Below are 20340 nucleotides of genomic sequence, written 5' to 3' on the forward strand. Positions count from 1 at the left end.
ACAGTTACTGACCGGGCAGTGGAGGAAGAGCAGTAATATTTGGTTTGATGTCCGGAGGAAATGGCGGCTTCACGTCCTGACTGGGTGATAAATACGGAGGGATGTTGCTTCCCGGGGTCATCGGAGGGGTGGGGTTGCCCGGTACTGGGGAGTGGGGGTAGTTGCCCATTGGTCTGGGTGGCTGGACGGAAGAAAAATGAGAACATTTGAGATCAAATCCAAGGATTCATAAGTGCCAAACCTCGGGTTGATAGTGTGGACTTGCCCCATTCATATTGCCCTGGCTGTACTGATAACCACTCCCAGAAAAGTTGGTGCTTTGGCCATTAAAAGGCGGCTCTTGCTGTAGTCATGCAAAAAAAGGAGGCCACAATATTAGAACCATTCTCCCAGTCGTCATAACAATAATCCCCCAAGGGCGAAGCGCTGTAATTCTAATTCTAGTTAACATTTGACGTGCTGTACCTTGTAATACTGTCCCATGGGACCGCTGGGTGGCGGATATAGGGATTGGAGCTGCTGTCCTGGCGTCCGTTGGCCGGGGTAGTTGCTGGACGGCAGCGGCCTGGAAGCATTGGGTGTCGGGTACTGGCCCTGCTGGCTGGGGAACTGGTTGTTTGGTCCATACTGCTGCCCCCCGTAGTTAGGCTGTAATTCAGAAAGACATTCAGAACCGCGCAATGGACAGGAAAGGTTTGCCAAATTCCAGGCTGTCCCTCGGAGAGAGCAACGCCTTCACGTACACGCACGCACCTCGCCTGGATAGGGCCTCTTCATGCCCTGCATAGGCACGCCCTGAGGCCGGGCTCCCGCATACCCGTGCTGGGGCATCCTTTGGCCGTGACCTCCAAAGGGTCCCATGCCTTGAGCCCTGGGTTGGTTCATCCCCATTGGGGGGCCGCTCATGTTGGACGCATTCATGCCTGAGCCCATGTTCCCGGGGTGGGATGCGGGCCCACGTGGTGCTGGCTGGTTCATGAACTGGCTATTGTAGGCCTGGTTTGGTGCCATCTGGAAAGAGGAACTCATCTGGAAGACAAAAAGGGGCTCGGTCTGCGTCTCGGAGGTGTAAAGGTTGCTTTTGTTACTGCATTCGGTCTTACTGGTCCGTATTGATTCATGTCCTTGTTCTGAGTCTCCTGCAGAGCGGCTACAGTGGCGGTGGCAGTGGCGGTCGCCGTGGCGGCGGCGGCGGCCACCGCGGCGGCGGCGGCGGCGGCCGCAGGCTGAGCGAAGTCCGACGGCGGACGCGAGTGCGGAGGCATGCCCATTCCTCCGGGTCCAGCATTGGGGCCCCCAGGATAGCTTTAAAAGCAACGGAACATAGGACAGTGGTACCTTGACTCACGGTTGCCCCAACTTACAAGTGTTTGGAGTTCTGAACCGTGGCTTGGCCGAGTTTTTGCTTTGCAAATTTGACCTGCGAGTTAGCTTCAGATACTCACAACATTACAACATTCGACCACCATCAGTACACACATTTGTCGAACAGCATGTCCATTCATTTTAATGGGGAAAGTGATTTGAGAGCCGAGCGTCGTCAGAGAACAAATGAAACTTGTAAGTCAAAGTAGCATTTCACCGATCGGACAACTTTTCATGAGCACAGCCCAACTTACCTGCCAGCAAAGCCGCCTCCGCCGGGATAGTTGGGTCGTCCGTACATGCCCTGCTGCATGTAGCCCTGGTTGGCGGTGCCCTTGCTGGGGAACTGCTGCTGCGGACCGCTGAACTGAGAGGGGTTCATCCCAGGATTATTACCAGACATCCCCGAAGCCATTGGGTTGCCGCCCGGGTTCATGGGATTGTTGTTGGTGGTCATGGGATTCCCCAAAACCTGGACACAATCAGGGTCGGCGGAGAGGCTTATGGGACATGTTCATTCCTGCTCGCTCGCTAATCTGTAGGGGACTGAATTGTCACCTGGCTCTGCGAGGTGTTGGTGACGCCCCAGACGGTGGTCACCACCGACAGGGAACCTGGAGGCTGATTGGTGTTCTGTTGCCAGGGAACCGAGTCGTAGGGAAAAGACCCATCTCTGTGGGGAAATCAAGTAAATCGTTTCTGTGGAATTGCACACATTTGCCGTCATTGATTGTGAGCAGCTTCATCCTCTTCGGTGGAGTGCGTCTGATGGTTCTCCGTCTACTCAATGATGGAAATTTCTTGACATTCGTACATAACTGGAAGTGTCATAGGTGACTTGTTCATTTTGCCATGCACACGCCGCAGTATGATCCGGGTTCAATGATGAACTGGCCTATCTGATGTTAATACATTGAGGATTAATCATCATTCATACAGAAGGGAGATTGTCACGGCGCCCCCCGACTTCTGTGTGACTTCCGTTCCTTACGTTTCATATGCATGATCGATTTCATGCTCTCTTACTCTTTCACCGTTTCAAGATTCTCCCCTGACCCGCCAAAGACCAACAGGCGCATGTTTCCGCGGGAACCTGTCGAAATGTCGTGGAAACAGAGACAATTCTCATGGCCGTTTCAGCGGGTGAACACTGACCCGTGCGAGAGGCCGGGCTTCATGGAGCTCATGGGGGGCTGCATGGGCACTTTTCCCGGGGGCTCGTTCTGTCGGTTCTTTTGGTGACGCAGCAGGAGGAGGCGTCCCAGTTCCTCGCACCAGGAGGACAGAAGAGCTAGAAGAAAAAGGAAGCGGAAAGGAGTGGCTCAGATGTTTGCTCATGATCCTTTGTTGCGAAAAGCGACACGAGTGAGTCAATGGGAGCATCAACAATCCTGTCATGGGTCAGCACATACGGTTTGTCTTTGACACGTAGGCATTATGTATTGATAAATGAAGGAAAATTGTATGTCTCGTGTCGGTGATGAGAAGGTTCCTGCTGCAGCAGAATCAGATCCAGCATGTCTTGCCTGCTCTTGGCCACGAGGGTTCACTCTAGGTCTGCGTCGTACGCCTGTTCGGGTAGTGCAAAGTGACGGAATGATGTCTTTTTCATCTGCAGTGTTTTCTGTCTCTCTCGCTCTCTGACTGCTAATAGCCTCTCGGAGGCGTCAAAATCGGAAAGTGGATTGGATCAAAAAAGCAGCCTCCCCCTCTTGAGATTCACATCACTCGTCGGCCGGGAGGGGTCGGTGCTTACGAGCCGAGGTCCGTACGCCGTGTTCCCAGGCACACGGGTGGCGACGGAGTAGGTCTCTGACTAATGGGGCTGACGGGAACAAACATAAAAGCCGTTTGGCGCAAACATGGCAACCGAGCGGCTGCACACCAGCGCAGGAAAAAGAGAAAACCCAGGCCGACTCCTACACACAAACACTGGCACAACAAATAGGACACAAGCTGTCCTCTGACGGGAGAATTTCCACGGCGAAAGGCACGTCCTCTCTCGATTGGTGCAAAGATGACAGATGCGATACAAAAGCCGCGTACAGATGGTGCCGGCAGCCTCTCCTCCCAGAACAAAACAACACAGGGCCCTTCACAATGTTTGTCAACAATAGGCGCCGGGGTACTTCCAGGCGGCAGAAAAGTGAGCGGCGACCGCTGACCTCAACTGAAAGCCGTGACAAAACGGCTTGTGTTTGCGGTCATGTAGCCAAACGTAATGGCTAGCCTGCTAGCTAACGTCAGCTCTGTCGCCACAAAGGAGCATTTCTGTGCCATTAGTTTGCCCAAAAATGATCGTGTTAACTATGTGTGACTTTCCACCAGGTCTATTTTTCAAACAAGAACCAACTGTCCAAATGTCAATTATGGCTGAAATCATCCACTCAAGCTTTTTAGCCGGTTTTCTCAAGCAAGAGCTATTGGGAGTACGTCCGACTTGATGAAAAAGTCTTCGTGGTTCACTATTTGCATTTTGTATTTTTTGGTGCTCTTCCTATATTGCTCTAAGACAACACAATATCATTGGTGTCAAGGAAGAGCCTCGCTTCTGGGTATGGAATCGTGTCAGAAGTGGAATATCGATGCTGTGTCGCGACAGCCGCAAAAGTGGACATGAGACGGCTTACGTCGTTCCCGTAGGAACCGAAGACCCCCTTTACTCGCCACGACCCAAAGCAGCATCTCACTTGTGAGTCCTGGGCGCCAACTTCCCCTTTACAGAATAAAGACAACGTCGTATTTCTCCAGTGCAGGAATTCCACAAAAGGTTGAATTAAAACAGGAGACGTCTGACTGGAGGTTTTTGTTTTTCCATCTCCACTCAAGGGCTTGGCCCTCCGCCAGCGTGCAACAGCTCAATTAGGTCCCGTTACTCAATAGCAACAAGCGCTAACTCGCACCCCTCTCGCGTGTTGCTAAACACGTCTCCGCTATTTAGCCGATAAGTGGGAGCGCTAACGAGCTAAAAGGTGCACTGGGATCATTTTCCCTCAGCTCAATGAAGAGGCGAGACGTTGCCAGTGAGTTGCGTCGCTTCATCTCCTCAAAGCTTTTCAAATGAAGCTTTGCGACATGGAAGCTGATTACTTCAGAGTACATGTCATTTTCAGTCAGGCACTGTTCAGAAAAGAAACCGGCTTCTGACTTGGCAGCACATTTTTCTGTCTCTCTCTCTCTCTCTCTCTCGATCGGGTCTCCCAAACATCATCGGTCGATCGAAGCCTTTCGTTAGGGAGTCCTCCATCTTTCACGCGTGATCAAAGCAGCTGGATTCGACCGGATTCGAGTACAATAATGATGCTCATCATCATTCTAGACCTTTTCCAAATGTTTGTAAATGATAGGCGCAGGTGAGCTGAACGGTCAACCATGACGCATGATGACATTGTCCTGAGATCCTTACAGGCTTCAGGCTCCCCGTCTGCCTGAGGATTGATTCGAAAATACACCTGCGAGTGTATAAAGCTCAAAACGGTTTTCGGGCCCAAATAGATCACGGACCTCGTCATTGAGTGTGGACCATCTAGAACGCAGACGTCCTCCGAGACAGGTCTGCTCTCCGTTCCTACAGTCCGAACTCAACAGCTTTTCACTTCTGTGCCCCCGAATCTGGAACAAACGCCCAGAAAACTCCAGAAAACCGAGTTCATTTGAATCAAGCTTCAAGAAGGGAACTGCAGCGTACTGAATAAAAGGCGGCAGCAGCAGTGAATGGCTGGCGGCAGCGACGCCAGAAGGTTCCTCCCTCCTCCTTCCTCATCTCCGGCTCACTACCTAATGGACACCTGCTCCCTCGTCGACCCCCCACCCGAGGCATTGTCCTCTCTCGGCCCGATCACAAACAAACACCTCGTTTGCGACGCTGCCGACGCTCTCCCGCACGCCTCCAGTCAGTTCAAGCCAGCCCCGAGAGCCGCAGTGTCCCCGGTTACTGAGGGCGGCCGAGAGGATTTTGGATTTCGAAGCTGCCGCAGCCCCTAGCCTCCTCTCGGATCAAATGTGTCCGACGTAAACCGCTGCTCATCGCGTCATTGTAACATTGGAGTCGCATACGCGGCTAGAAATGGCAAGAATAAACACACTGTTATGCTCCGCAAACAGTCTCCACTTTGCTGCAGCATCCCTTAGTCTCCTCTTGGATTAAACGTCGTCTCGGGTAAACGGCTACAGGTTGCTCATTGGTCATTGTAACGTTTGAATATACGCGGCCAGAAATGATGAAAGGAAGTCTTTCATTTGCTGTAGCGTCCCTTAGTCTCCTCTTGGATAAAATGTATCAGACTCACAACTATAATGTTTGAGCATACGCGGCTAGAAATGGCAAAAAACAAACAATATTATCCTTCGCAGTCTCCACATTGCTGATCGATGTCTCTGACATAAACACCGCTGGTCGAGGCGATTAGTCGTGGAGGCATTATTGCAACATTTGAGTAACGGCAAACATGAACACAATATGCTCCGCAGTCCCCACATTGCTGCAGAGGGCCTCTTGGATTAAGTGCGTCTGATGTAAACTACTGCTTGTTTGTCATCGGTTGAGCAGACTCGCCGCCGTTACATTTGCGTGTACGCCGCTAGAAAAGATGAAAGTGAAAACAATCTCATGCTCCGCAGTCTCCAATTTGCTGATGAACCCCTTAGTCTCCTCCAGGATCAAATGCGTCTGACGTACTCAAAGTTATGACGGCGGTACCTTTCTTTAAGGTGCTACGAGAACCGCAAGAATGCGCTGAGTGCTAAATAGGGCAGACAACTGCAGCTCATGTTTGTCTATACCTTCTTTTCATTTTCTGGTGCTGCTGGAGTCTGGTCAATGGGTACTTAGGCCTGTCGCCTCACGGGATGCCAGACTTGCTGGCTGGCAGGCTTAAAGCCTCCAGCCTCCTGCTGGCCACAAACAAAGAGGAAGGGCTGGACGCTTGGACCAAAAAAAAAAAAAGCAATTATTTGTTTGGAAAAAGTGCTCCGTGGACCAAATGTCAAAATTCCACACATCAATGTGACAACGCGTCATCTCGTGTTGATGGCGACGCGTGACAGGCGGCAGCTTGCGACGTTTGCCACCATAATCTCTCTTTGGCGCACGCAAATCTCCTCATTAAAAACAGGGCAAGCCATCCGGAGCGCCGATAAAGCAAGGAGGTGGACATCTATCGCATTTCGCCGCCCCGCTGAGAAATAATTCCTCGCGTGTCAAAGGCAAACGTGGCCCGAGCCCAACCCGCGTTCAATCTGTTACTGTAAGCTGATTGGGAAGGGACGCAAAACCGCCCGCAAACCTGCAACTTGCCTTCGCCAATTTGATCATTGGTTATTTGATCAACAGGCTTCATGGAGCGTACATTTGCACACACGCCACAAAACCAACAAACCAACAAACCAACACGATCGGACCCGTTGTTGTGGGTGATTTGAGTACATCTCGTGAGACTCCAGGCCAGTTATAGATAATTGAATTCTATTTTTCTATTCAAATGTTCAAAAGTATAGTTTCAAATATTTTATTTTGATCATTTTATTGTGCTGTCATTATTATTACTACTATTATTGTAGTCCATTCAATTGTAATGGAACAATTATTTAATGACATAAAAAATTATGAGAAAGAGTTAAATGTCTATGGAAATATGGAAATTAGTTTCATTTCATAAAAAATCGATTCTTATTTTTATCCGTTATTTTGAATTTATTCGCTTAGTTATAAACTTAAAATTAAATGAACAATTATTCAACGCAATGTGTATATACACAATTGTTTTAATAAAAGAATCTATTTTCATTGTATTATTTATAATAAATTTCATTTGAATTCATCAGCTATTTAATCAACTGAAGTGCCCTGAACTGGTCGCCAGCCAATCGCAGGGCACATACTTTCGAAACAAACACATTCACACCTACGGGCAATTGAGAGTCTTCAATCAACCTAGCATACATGTTTGATTATGATAATGCAAATGCTAACACGCTTGGGCTATCAGGCCCTTGAACAAAAACAACTTTATTGACCAGAGTTGCAGAAACGAGCGCTCCTCCACCCAGCAACGGCTTCCAGAGCGTCGCCCCGAGCGACTCGCTATAAACCGAGGCCAAAAACCGAGCGGCGAAGCTAATTAGGCGAGGCGCAGATGTGCCCGGCCCCGCGTCCACCTCGGGGTGCTCGGGACCAAACCGGCCCAGCCCGGTTCACCTGAGACCAGTCTGCGATGGGAGCCTGGCGAGGGGGAGTCAAAGACCCCAGGGGTCGCGTCCAGGCACCCCTGCGGGCTCATTAGCGTCGTCCATATGTGCGATCGCTTGGGATTTGGGAGGAAAAGTCGGGATTGGCGCTCGTGCCAAATGGCAACGATGAAACTTAAAACTTCAACATTCGTATGTCAAATCATCTTTCCCTATTGAAATGATTGGAAACCTGATTCACCCCTTCTCGCCCCCCCCCCCCCCCCGAAAAAATGTAATGTGTTTTAAATGAGAAAAAGTAGAACTCTATAATATTGTACTTTAGAAAAAAGCAGAGTAATGACCCAATTAAACCAAATGGAAAGATTGCGACAGTTTTTGCCACTCTTTTTGCTCCAATTCAACGGACATTGTGCTGCCCTTTTGGTGCGCGGGTTGGGCAGCCGCAGGCAGTATTAACAGACGTATGAATATACATAAAGGAGACGGTCACGCTTCTGTAAGCTATAGTAATATTAGTCCTTCTTCGCAGAGGATGAAGAATATATGCCGGTGAGTGTTGTTATATTGTCTGTCTTCATGTGTTGCTCCATCATTTGTTACATTGGTCACAACACCGCACCATCAGTGCTAGTCGTTAACCTGTCTATGGTGTTTTGCATTGTTTGTTAGCATTAAGCTAAGTGGGCTTTAAGGCAAATTTATGCGGTTGTTTTAAATAGACAAACTGCTGCTCGTTGTGAAATGAGAGGAGTTGCGTGCACTGACTGCATACGGCGCTTGCGTCTCCAATTTTTGCGAGCAAGCCAAAGGGGAGGGGGAGAAAAAAAAAAAAAAAAAAAAGAAATATCAACCCAATGACAGCTCATATCTAAAAAACAAAAGCACCTTAGTTGGGTGACTCGTACGTCAAAGCACCGCTGCACAATGTTGTTTTGCGGCTCTTTGTTCAGATATCGCTTGTACAGGTAAAACCACTCGTAGTGGAATGCTCAAGTACCTTTCAGTGAACAAACAATAAAACATGACTCGCATATAACAGTATCCACGCACATCGCCTAAATAAACATCATCAATAAATAAATATTAGCGTACGGGTTCAATTTCTTTTGTTAGGGTTAGTTTCTTTTGTCCCTTAAAATGAATCATTATTATTCTAGTTCCAGTCAAATATACTTTTATTTCAATAATTATACCTTATGATTCAGTAACTATCACTATTTTAGTTGTGGTTAATTGTTGTATGGACGACATGCATTCATGATTTGTCTTATTAAAAATGCAATTTTTTAAAAATGTATTCCTACTTTTGTATTTTATATATATATATATATATATATATATATAGGCGGCACAGTGGAGACTGGTTAGAGCGTCAGCCTCACAGTTGTGAGGTTGCGGGTTCAAATCCCGGCCCCGCCTGGGTGGACTTTGCATGTTCTCCCCGTGCCTGCGTGGCTTTTCTCCGGGCACTCCGCTTTCCTCCCGCATCCCAAAAGCATGCGTGCGAGGTTAATTGACAACTCTAAATTGCCCGTAGGTGCGAACGATTGTTTGTTTCTATGTGCCCTGCGATTGGCTGGCACCCAGTTCAGGGTGCACCCCGCCTCCTGCCCGATGATAGCTGGGATTGGCTCCAGCACTCCCGCGACCCGCGTCAAGAGAAGCGGCTCAGAAAATGGATGGATTGTTGTATTTGATATTTATTATTATTTAATTGTTCATCATTTGTTTTATGCCACATAATTATTTCATTTATTTTATTATTATTATTATCACCTTGCTTTGCTGATTGGGCGAGGGAGGGAGGAAAAAAAAAACAAAACAAACAACCACATTGTTCTCCTGCCTTAGTTGATGTATTAGTATTATTATTTAGAGAGAGAGAAAGTGACCAAATATGAGCGTCCCTGTATCCGTCTTAATAAATACACTCCCTAGCCAAATCATTAGGTACAGCCAAACCATCCACAGAACGCTGGACAGTATATGACACACACACACACACACACACAACTTTCAGTGCGTGAGATGAAACATGACGCAGGCAAAAGCTTTGGACGCACAACATCGGCACGTGTGACATGCACCACACCGCAGCAGCCAAAGAAGAAAAGCAGAACAATACGGGTGATGACATCATTCCACGCAGCCACACTGTACGGAATGGCGTGGTGATGATGATGATGATGACGACTTGGTGTGCGTAACAGTTTCCTGCGCTGGGACACACAAGCAGTACCTGAGTCGGACCGACACCTCCTGCAGCAGTTGATTTCTGTAGGGTTCAAATTTTACATTTTTACTAGGCTGCGCGCGCACACACGCACACACACACACGCACACAAGCACGCACGCACACGCACGCACACGCACGCACACACACTTACACACACTTACCGGTGGCCCTAGCTTACAATCGGTCTTTTTTTTTGTTGTTGCTTTGTGTCGCAAAGAAAAATGTGATTTTTCGAGTGAGCTTCAGAAACGTCCGGCCGCCATCAGTTCACGTGGTTACGTCGCAGTCAAGTTCAGCTACTGTTGTGTTTTGTGCTGGCACTTTCCATTTGTTCTGCAGTTATTGTGCCGAAATGCTTTTGTTCTAACCATCTAACCTAAAAAAAAAAAAGTAAGTGCTGAAAAGAAACAGATAATGTCAATTAAATGAAAGCATGAAATGGTAGAAAAATATGAGTGAGAATGGAAAGAAAGGCAAAAAAAAAAAAAAAAAAGGCCGGCATATACTGTATTCTTTATCCTCTTCGAAGAACGATTCGTTTATTACCGATACAAGCTGGGCTCTCAAAATCAATAAAGAGGATTCAATAACTGTAACCCGGAACTAGAACTTTTCAAAGACGGCTGTGTGCCTAAGTTTAGTTCCGGGGTCATTCATCTGGGCTCAAAAGAAGACTTCTGAGAGGCCCAAGAACCATCAGGGTTGGGATCCGCAGTGTCGGACATGATTGGACCTTTCAGTGAGCAGAAGTGTCCAGGTGCCTCCAAGGGGCGGGGTAGTACTTTCGGTATTTCCAAGAACCAGCCGGAGCTCTGGTCATGGTTGGAACCTTTTCATTCCAGGAACAACAGGGACCAACAACCAAAAGAAGACCGTGCCAAGGTGTGGGGTGCTACTTTTAAGAGGTCCAAGAACCTCTGGGGCGGGGTCTGCCGTGCTGGAAGATGATTGGAAGCTTGTAGCTCCAGGAACTACAAGAACAAAGAACTCGATTGGTGCTTACAGAAGACCCTGTTCGGGTAGTACTTTCGAGAGGTGTACGAATGATCCGGGGTGGATGGAGTCTGCAACTCTGGACATGACTGCAAACTTGTAGTTCCAGGAACTAGAAAGTACCAAGAACTCTATCTGGGTCATAAGATGCCACCGTCAAGGAGTGTGGTCTGCAGCTTTGGACACATCCGACTGGAACCTTTTAGTTCCAGGAATTATTAGTACCAAGACCATTATCAGGGCCAAAGGAAGAAGGCTACTGTACTCTTGACCTTCTTGGAAGTACCAAGAACTGAACTTGCCTGGATGGCTTGAAATTGATTCTTTTGACACCCAAAAGGTCCAAAATGACAAACAAATCTAACAAATCATTGGAAATGTCAAGACAGGAGTGCGGAACCTACAAATACGAAATCTGTCTTTTCATAACAGTTCCTGACGTTTTCTCCATTAGTGCATTTTATGTCCTGATCAAGTTCCCATTAAGACCTGTTGTTGCGACACCGTCCCAAATCCCCAAGACCCAAACGCCCGGGCCAACGCAGCATCTGTGAGGTGAGGGAGGGCGCCGACGGTCTGGCTGGAAACGGCGCCTCAACTAGGTCGGCATTTTCAACCCTTGTGCGCAAAGCGCAAGTGGGTCAAATGCGCCAGTCAGCTGTTATGGCGGGCGGCCCCGCAAGGCAAACGCGACGCCGTTCCGCTCACGTCGCAGATTTCGCCTTCACCGCCAAGCCGCTCGGTGCTTGGTTCATTCGTTTTTGTGTTTCCTTTGACAAACTGTCGATGCCGCACTTTCCTCAAAACAAATCACGCTATCGAGGTTGTACTTTCCGAAGAATTACACACATTCGTGTTGAAGTTGAAGATTTGACAAATTCATGTTGCGCTCACCTGAAAAGAACACAAACTACTGATGTCGAACATCCTTCAAATACGACAAACTACTGATCTGTTCCACTTCCTAAAACGAAGACAAGCTATTTTTGTGGCGCTCTTCTAAAACTTCGAAAAAACATTCACGTCGCACCGTCCTGAGAAGGCCAACTATTGACGTTGCCCCATCCTAAAAAAACCAGAGCAACTATTGACGCTACACTTCCGTAAAAAGAGCAAACGCTACGAATGTTGCACTTTCCTAAAACGAGTTACAAAGCATTGATTGCCCCTCATGTGAAAAGGCAAGACCCTGAGCGACCGTTTCCGAACACCTCGTTGCGCCGAACTGACGGTGGCGACAGCGAGCGAGGGTGTCAAAAAGGCAGCGCGTTTCAAGGCCTTTCCCTCCTTTCGCTGTGGCATTCTTCCTCTTCCACCTCGTTTCTCTGAGCGTCTCGCTTGGGGCAGCGCCTCCTCTCTCTCTCTCTCCCCCCCCCCCCCCCCCCGGCGTGTCCAGTGCCTGACTGCACAATGCACATCAATTATTCATGGCTGGCTTGCAAGAAAAAAAAAAAAAAAAAAAAAAAAAAAAAAAGAAAAGACAGCAACGCCAATCACAGACGGAGCCGTTGCTCCACTCGCCAGCGGCTCCCGTGCGCGCTGAGCGCCCCAGAGACGACCCGGGAGGGAATAACGCGGCGCGGAGCTGGAGAGAGGAGCCATGTTTGTAGTCCGACGAGAGGAGGTCACAAATGATCACCAAAGCAGTGAAGGAAGGAAGGAAGGAAGGAAGGAGAGAGGGAGCGAGAGTGTCAAGGGAATGCTTATCTCCTCACCTCCGTCTTGATGTGGCTTCCGTTTTTCTGTCTAGTGATCCAGTGCATGCTCTCGCAATACACACATCACGCACTCTCACACACACTCACTCGACCAGCAGACACTTCTCGCCAGCCAGTAGGCGGGCGGGGAGGCGAGGCGAGGCGAGGCGAGGGGAGGCGAGGGGAGGGGAGGGGAGGGGAGGGGAGGAAGGAGAAAAGGAAGGGGGGGGGGGAAAAAAAACACACAGGCGGCTCACATTTCAAACTTGCAAAGAGAGGGGGTGGTGCCTCATGTGCAAGACGGTCTCCGTCTTGGCCTCACTCCAGTTAAACCAACCCCCCACCCCAAATAAGCAACATATATATAAAAAAATAAAATAAAATAAAAATGTTAGTGACTGTTCTTCACGGGTGACTTGATTCATCAAAGATAGTCATTAAAGGGCAATAAGAGGAGGAGGGTAAATGTTCGTGTGGCTTCCTGGTGGGCGAGGGAAGGGCCAATTAGCGCTCACGACGCTTGGATAAATAATTACACAAGGAAAATAATAGCGCTACTAGCAGCGAGCGCCCGAGGCCTCAAATGTCATGCGCACACAAAAAGGAGAACAAGAAGACTTAGTGAGCTTCAAAAAATGACCAAAAAGCAGAAGAGTTTAACGCAAGGGCGTCAAACTTGTCGTTCAGGGGCCACATACGGCCCAATTTGATGGCCGTGCGTGGCCACTAAAATCATCGCGTACTTAATATCATGAGAAATCTCTGGGCCCTTTGTTTTCATGTAGAACAAAACAAGTACGCAAGGAAAATCTTTACATTGAATGACTTTTGAAAGAAAAGAACATTTCGCTTCAGCTCGTCATCCACATGTGTGCAGAATAACTGATCTGTATTTGGAAGTGAAAAATTGAGCATCAAAATGAGTCCCCACCATCCCAATGTCTTACAAATTCATCCCGCGGGCCGAATTGCACCCCCGAGCGGGCCGGTTTTGGCCTGCATCCCGTACGCTGGACACTGGCTGTGGGCTCATTTGAAAAGGAATTTTCATGCGATGCGATCACCTGACTCGCCTCCCGCTGCTGCAAACCCTCTGGTTGATGACCAACTTGCGCATCGGATATAAAAGATCAGATCTGCCTTTTTTGGGTATGGTTCTGTTGACAGGACTTCCTTGTAGTCGGTTTATCGCAAACATATTTGAAATACGCAGTATTATTGATGATGCTCTGAAGTTGCGTCTCAACTTATATGCCAACTTGTTCCGAAAACCTTTTTAGCCATCTCGAGGAAGAGGAAACAAGTGAGATACATGACTCAGCAGAAATGACATCACAAAGCTAATGGCGTATAATTGGCTGGACCTAAGGTACGTCGTGGCTTCAAATTTTGCGCAAGAAACGGAGGTTCACTGTAGACTTTGTGTTCTTGTAATGTTGCAATCCGCTTTCTCCTTGACAATCACACCATGTTTTTGTGGTTTTGTTTTGTGATTGGCACACGGGGAATTGCAGTTAGTAGGTGGGCTAATTTGTTTGCGATGGTCCAGTTCCGTCGAGTGCAGCTGCGCACCGATGCCGACGACCGACGCCGATCCTGAAACAGCTGACAAACCGTCGTGTGTGTGGGGGGAAAACCCAACAACAACGAGCGTCGAAGAGCAACGAGCCCCGGCCCGACCGATTACCTTGCTGAAAAGCTTGTTTACTCGCCCCGTTTGTTTGCCACCCCCCCCCTGTCCTTTTACTCTTCTGGAGCCAGGAATTCCGAGAGCCTGTTGAAGCGCAAACAATCGGGAGTGTACCATCCTGAAAAAACGGTGATTAAGCCCCCGGCTCTTTTACTTTTGGGGGACCCGAACTGACGCCTTTTGCGATCGTAAAGCGTGACGACGATACGGGGGTTGTGGCGACCGGCGCCCCCTTACTTTGATGTCTCCGCGTAATCACGGATTAATAGAACAGGCTAATCTTGCTCACAAAGAGGTCACGACTGGCACCCATCCCCCCCCTTCTCCGCCGCCCGCCCCGGTGCATTGTGGGCCCTCCCCTCCCACGTCTCACTCGCTTCCCCCGAGTGCAGCCATTCAAGCTATCACTTGTTCAACCCACTAAATTACACCGCCGCCTTTTCTGCTCTTGTCAGGCGAAGCTCCATTCAACAGTAAAAAGCAATTACGCTTAAGTACAACACGCATCGCGGGCAAAACGCGCTCGCTTTATTTCGACGTTTTATTTCCACAAGTCGCGCACGTCCGAGCAGCCGAGGACGGCCTCAAAGGGGCTTTTCCGCAACGAAGGAATACGCGAGCATCGATTTCTCCGTCCGATTCCGAAGACTCGACAGAATTGCAACGGAACGCTTCGAACAGAAGCTGAAATTCCTTTCGCGGGGCTAATGTCCACAAGCGTCAGAAAATAGGGCTACACCAAGGTCGGGCCAAGTCTGGGGCGGCCACATACTCGCTTTACAATTTGATATCAGCACGGCTTTTGAGTTGAAGGCAAAGATGAAGCGGCGACTCTCGCCTTATGAGGGCAGGAAATGCCGACATTTCTTTAGGATCCTCGCGCTCCAACAGAGTACGTATCCAGTGTGTGCGGTATAAACGGAGAATGTGTCGCCATCATGAGAAAAGAGCACGCAATTCGTGGAGGGAGTGGCCAAACGGCATGTATAAAAAAAATTTTTTCAAAAAAGCCAGCGGCGTTCAACTCGACCCATGCGCCGAGTCAGCGTTGCTTAATCGTATATCTGTCAATAAATGGTGATTTGGACATCAGGAGTGCTTTCTCAGTCTTGCTTTGTTGTTTTCTAGTTTGAGGCGTCACAAAAGCAAGCAATATTAACGGCAAAGTCACTCTGCATTCTGCGTGACGTGTTTCAAAAAGCTCGTTTTCTCCGCTTTCGGGTTTTTGGTGGAATAAGCTTTTTTCCTGCTGAAAGTGAGTCTCCTCTTTCTTTGACACTGATTTTCAAATGCTATTTGACAGTCAGCAAAACTTTCAAGACATCAACTGCGACAGCTTTCTGGCAATGTTTTTGAACAAAAGAAAAACGTCTTTTGGGGGGGAAAATACAAACCCTAAAATGCACACTGTTCCAAATTATTACGCGCAACAAAGTTTCAAGACATTTTATGGGTTTTAAGAACTGAAAATAGTTCATATGTTGACTTCATTGACTCAAATCAAGCTATTTCAATCAAAAGGATTGAAATACATTTTGAATAAAGAGCCCTAATTTGCAAAATAACTCTTACATGAGTTGTTGTCAGCTTTTACATTCTCGTGTCCTGCGATCACCCCAGAATCCTCAACTATTTGCAGAAAGCTGAGCTGGAAGCAGTTCTTCTTGAACGATAGAATTGCTTGTTTATTTTGCTCGACGGTTTGGATTTAGTGTGTTGGATAAACAAGTGCCCCCCCCCCCCGTATCCTTCAATTTTCCTGTCCTCGGTGGCAAAAACGTTTATAGACACCCCCGCGTTTCTGGATGCCGTCACGTGACTCGGGTCGCTCGGCAACGGCGCCGCTGAATGTCAGGGGAACGGGTCCTGGCCCTGAGGCCTGCGGGGGAAGAGCGGGTGAAGGGCCGTTTCCCTGGCTGCCACAGCGGCGCCTTGACGAGGGCCTCCCGAAATGCGGGAGGAGCGACATTTTGACAAGCCGGAGGAGTACCCGGAGAAAACCTACGCAGGCCCGCACGGGCAAACATGCTAACTTTTAAACGGGGCGGCCGGATTCCGGATTTGAACCCCCGGCCTTAGAAGTGAGAGGCGGACGCGCTAACCGCTCCCTCACTGTGTTCGCGATACACATTCGCACGGATGTACTTGCAAACTACGCGCCGGGTAGTATAAAGAAGCCTTTACTTATTTATCGTCGCTGTTGGGCGGTAACCCCGTATGTCCAATTATGGTCAATTTCCTATTTTTTCCACATATTGATACTATTGTTCTGTCCTTTTTACGCATTGTTAACCATTTGAAAGTGTTATAATAGCTCGATAACAAATCAATTAACGATGTTAGACACTTCTAATGTCTGACTAGTGTCATCAAACTCCGCCTGTCCCTGACTTTGCGGGAGCCATGTGACATTATGTCGCCTCAAGACTGAAAATCTAGATTGTTTTTGTTTTGTTTTGACAATAACGAGTGAAAGGTTAGCTACATCCGAGCAAGCCTGTTTTGTTAAAAATGGATAGCTGTCCTGCTTTGTTGCAGAAGGAACTGGTTCTGCGCACTATTTTATTAAACGACAAGATTAGCTATTTTTTTAGCATTTAAAGATGATTTTGGGATGGTGCTGTGTTGACGTTGGCGCACAATGGGTATATTCTATAGCAACTTGAATGATGTGGCGTTGACGATGCATTTTCTTTGAATCTTCTGAAAAGTTGCGACTTTGGAGATGCGAGGATTCCGCCCGACAGCGACGACGCGCGACTTACTCCCACCCAGACGCGTCGCAGCAGAGTAGGCGGGACAGGCGGCCGTCGAGGGCCCCGCAGGACGGCTGACATCAATCAAAAAGCACGACGACGACAACATGTGGCTGTCAGCAACCCGCGCAAAGGGGGTCCCTCGCTGACAAAAGGGGGCGATATCAATGACCCAACTCCGAACAGACACCGCGATGACACGTTGGCCGTCGGAGAGCGCTCTAATTAGCGCGCGCGTTGGAAATACAGTGTACGTGTTCAGCAGAACAAAAGGAAGCCAACGGATCGCTCAGGACACGCGAAAAGAAACAACAACAAAACACAATTTTCCCACTTACAGCAATGACGCATCACAAAAGTTCACTGCACATTATAAGCTAACATTAGGTCAACGGCAGACTTGCTAATAAACTAAATTTGTGTACACAGAACAAGTTGCCTATTGTCACGTATATTATTATTAGGTCATTATTTGCCATTCTGCAAGAAGTCAGCCCTGTGGTTGTTATCATGCATATGAGCACATCGTCGTGTTTGTGTTGCACACTGGGTGGGATCCTCCCCGAACGACTACCGTTGAGTTATCGAAACCCACAAAAACGTCAGGAGATTCGATTTCACATCACGTCACGGCGCAAAACTGGCAGCCCAAAGTTCATTTGGGCTCGCGTAGAGCGAGTCGAGGCCTCGTGTAACCTCCGTGTAAAACCGGGATGAGCTGTCAATCAGTCATCGGAAAAAACTAAACAAAAGGGAAAACTCAAAACAATATCAAATATCCAACAACTGTGAAGGGGGCCAGAAGCAAATCCCGGTGATCCGGCCAGCCGCCGACAGCCTCTACGTCTTCATTAGCGACACGCGACAGCAAGCTTTTTCCCGGGATGACGAATCTCATCACGCCTGATGCAGTCGCATCTTTTTTAAAGGTCGGAGTCGGCGAGAGGGGGGACGACGAAGACGGACGGACGGACGGCGGCCCTGCTCGGAAACGCTAAAAACCGCCGTTCTTACCTGCCGACTTTGGCGTGAACTTGTCCCGGTTGGCGGCGCACACGGCCAGGAGTCGGTAGCCGAGGTCCAAGTCGAAGCCCTGCTGCGCTGCCACGCGGCTCACCACCTGAACGGGGGGGGGGGGGCGGGGGGGGAAGGAAAGGAAAGGCGGGACAACGCCGCTGAGTCCCACGCTTTTCACATGAAAACGAAACCTGAAATTCATCCGTCCGCTTTCTAGGGCGCAACGTGAAAACGAAACCTGAAATTCAAATCCAGAACTGTGAAAGCAGATGCGACGGTCAAACCACACGCTCTCAGACACACGACCGAAACGCTCTCGTCTCACGCGCAAAAGCTGGAAATCGCTGAAATACGCTCACATAATATTCTGAAAGACGCATTTGTATCGAGTGGATGCCAGCGTGTCATTACTGCGTGTGAGTGCAAACCAAACATTCCGTTGTGAATATGAGAATGTTTCAGTCGAGCACTTTCCAAGTGTGCACAACCCCAATGCCAAAGAAGTTGGCACTTTGTGTTAAACAGAAATCCAAACAGAATACAATGACTTGCAAATCCTCTTCAAGCTAAATTTTTGGGCCTCGCCGCTTCCATGCAGCGCTTTCTCCAGATTCTCTGAACCTTTTGACGATATTATGGACCGGAGATGATGAAATCCCTCAATCCCTTGCAATTCAAACTGTTGGGACTATTTTCTCACACACGTGTTCACAAAGAGGTGAACCTCGCCCCATCTTTGCTTGGGAATGACGGAGCAATTGAGGCAAGCAATCATGGCGATCACCCACCCCGTTCCCAATGAGCCTGTTCGCCTGTGGGATGTTCCAAACACGCGTTTGATGAGACTTCCTCAACTTGATCAGTTTGAACATTAAATACGATTTGAAATCGACAAGTGCAGAAAATAAACATGATTATGATTCAGTGTGTGCTTTGGTCTTTAACATCCGTCAGAAAATTGGGGGGGACATGTGGATCCACAGCAAAAGGAGACGTTTGCAAATGTCGGATTTGGAAGAAAATCCATCGGACAGAAAGCGAGAGGCTGAAATTCCCAGAATTTGGACAATTAAGTTAAACAAGGTCTTTAAACGTCTGATATATCAATCACTTAGTTGTCAATTCATCGAGTCGTCTATTTGTGCTGAAAAAATATCGACTAATCCACTTTGACTCGACTTTCATTCAAGGAATTTACTTATTCAATATTATTAAATGTTATTGTTACTGCCACATTATATTCTAAACAAAATATTTTCAGTTGCTCAATCCCTACTTGGCTTTATAAACAAATGAAATAAAGGCTTGAAAGGACCTAACTAGAATGGATTTTTTTTTTTGGGTGGAAATATATGCCATGCTGAAGTAGTTTGGAGCAGTTTGAAGAGTTTGAAAGGAGGCTTTGGAAAGAAGTTCTCCAGGGTTCCCATATGTGGCCTTCACTTACTTTTTCAAGCTACTCTTGTCAACAAACGGCGTCCGAGTATGCAAATCATCTGGTAGCTCCTGTGAAGCTCGTCCGCAGCTCGCTTCTCCCTCAGACGTCTCGCGATGCTGATTATTCAAGGAATCAGCAAGCTTTCAAAGTCGACTTCCTTTATTCCGCCACTCGTCGCTTTGTGCTTTGAGGACTTTATATTGCACTCGAGCGCTGAGAGGGGGCGCCACAGCCGCTCTTTTTCGGGAAGGTGTGTGTGTGTGTGTGTGTGTGTGTGTGCGCGCGGGGGGCGGCGGCTTACCGTCAGACATCCCATCAGGCTTTGCTCGAAGGGACGCTGGAAGGCTCGGGGGTCGCCGCACCAGTCCAACAACTCGGTCGCCGCCGTTTGGAAATTGGCCGGATTTTGTAAGTGCTGCGGAGGGTGGAAAAAAAAACAAAAAAAACATTTCAATAAAATCTTTCCCAAAAGTTCGAGAAAAGCAAGGAATGACATAGAGTAGGACTAGAAATGGAACTTTGAACTAATGCACACGAGCCAATGAAATCACAAAATGTAGTCAGATGACTCGAGCATTTATTTGTGGAGTTTCTGCACAGCTAACGTCATAGTCGCTGGAAAATGGAAACTTTATACATATGGACAAAATCAATCACGTTAAATAAATGAATAAAAAGGTCAAAATAATCATGCAAGGAAATGGTAGTTCAATTATTTAATTTGAAATAAATTGAAATAAATACATGAAATACCATAAAATACCTACAATAAACTATAACAAAATCATTAAAAATAAACCAACAGTAAAACAATAAAATGTTTTTAAGGGAACATTAAATGAAAATAATAAAATAAAATGATTGTATAATAAATTATAATAGAATATAAAACCTAACAGTTAAATAAAAATGCTAGTGTCTTTGTTAATTAAATAATTAAATAGATGTAATGAAACTAA

At 47.8% G+C, this 20340-nt stretch overlaps 1 protein-coding gene across 8 annotated transcripts in view; it reads right to left on the reverse strand.

Annotated features, from left to right (window-relative positions):
• The window catches only part of LOC133469721 (zinc finger MIZ domain-containing protein 1-like), a 79852-nt gene that overhangs the window by 7003 nt on the left and 52509 nt on the right, over window positions 1–20340 (reverse strand). Inside the window, exons 4-14 of one of the 8 annotated variants that reach the window (XM_061757126.1) lie at window positions 19683–19796; window positions 17941–18046; window positions 9794–9829; window positions 2521–2656; window positions 1924–2038; window positions 1620–1837; window positions 1104–1305; window positions 754–1029; window positions 466–648; window positions 266–343; window positions 13–181 (exon numbers count right to left, since the gene is read on the reverse strand). In XM_061757126.1, coding sequence (XP_061613110.1) covers window positions 13–181; window positions 266–343; window positions 466–648; window positions 754–1029; window positions 1104–1305; window positions 1620–1837; window positions 1924–2038; window positions 2521–2656; window positions 9794–9829; window positions 17941–18046; window positions 19683–19796 — 1633 coding nt within the window. Of the gene's footprint in view, window positions 1–12; window positions 182–265; window positions 344–465; window positions 649–753; window positions 1030–1103; window positions 1306–1619; window positions 1838–1923; window positions 2039–2520; window positions 2657–6147; window positions 6997–9793; window positions 9830–9951; window positions 10167–12498; window positions 12627–17940; window positions 18047–19390; window positions 19577–19682; window positions 19797–20340 lie in introns of those variants that run through there. The other 7 variants (XM_061757131.1, XM_061757127.1, XM_061757129.1 and 4 more) reach the window with 7 other exon arrangements.

Source organism: Phyllopteryx taeniolatus, chromosome 19 (genome assembly GCF_024500385.1).
Source record: "Phyllopteryx taeniolatus isolate TA_2022b chromosome 19, UOR_Ptae_1.2, whole genome shotgun sequence".
Taxonomy (NCBI): domain Eukaryota; kingdom Metazoa; phylum Chordata; class Actinopteri; order Syngnathiformes; family Syngnathidae; genus Phyllopteryx; species Phyllopteryx taeniolatus.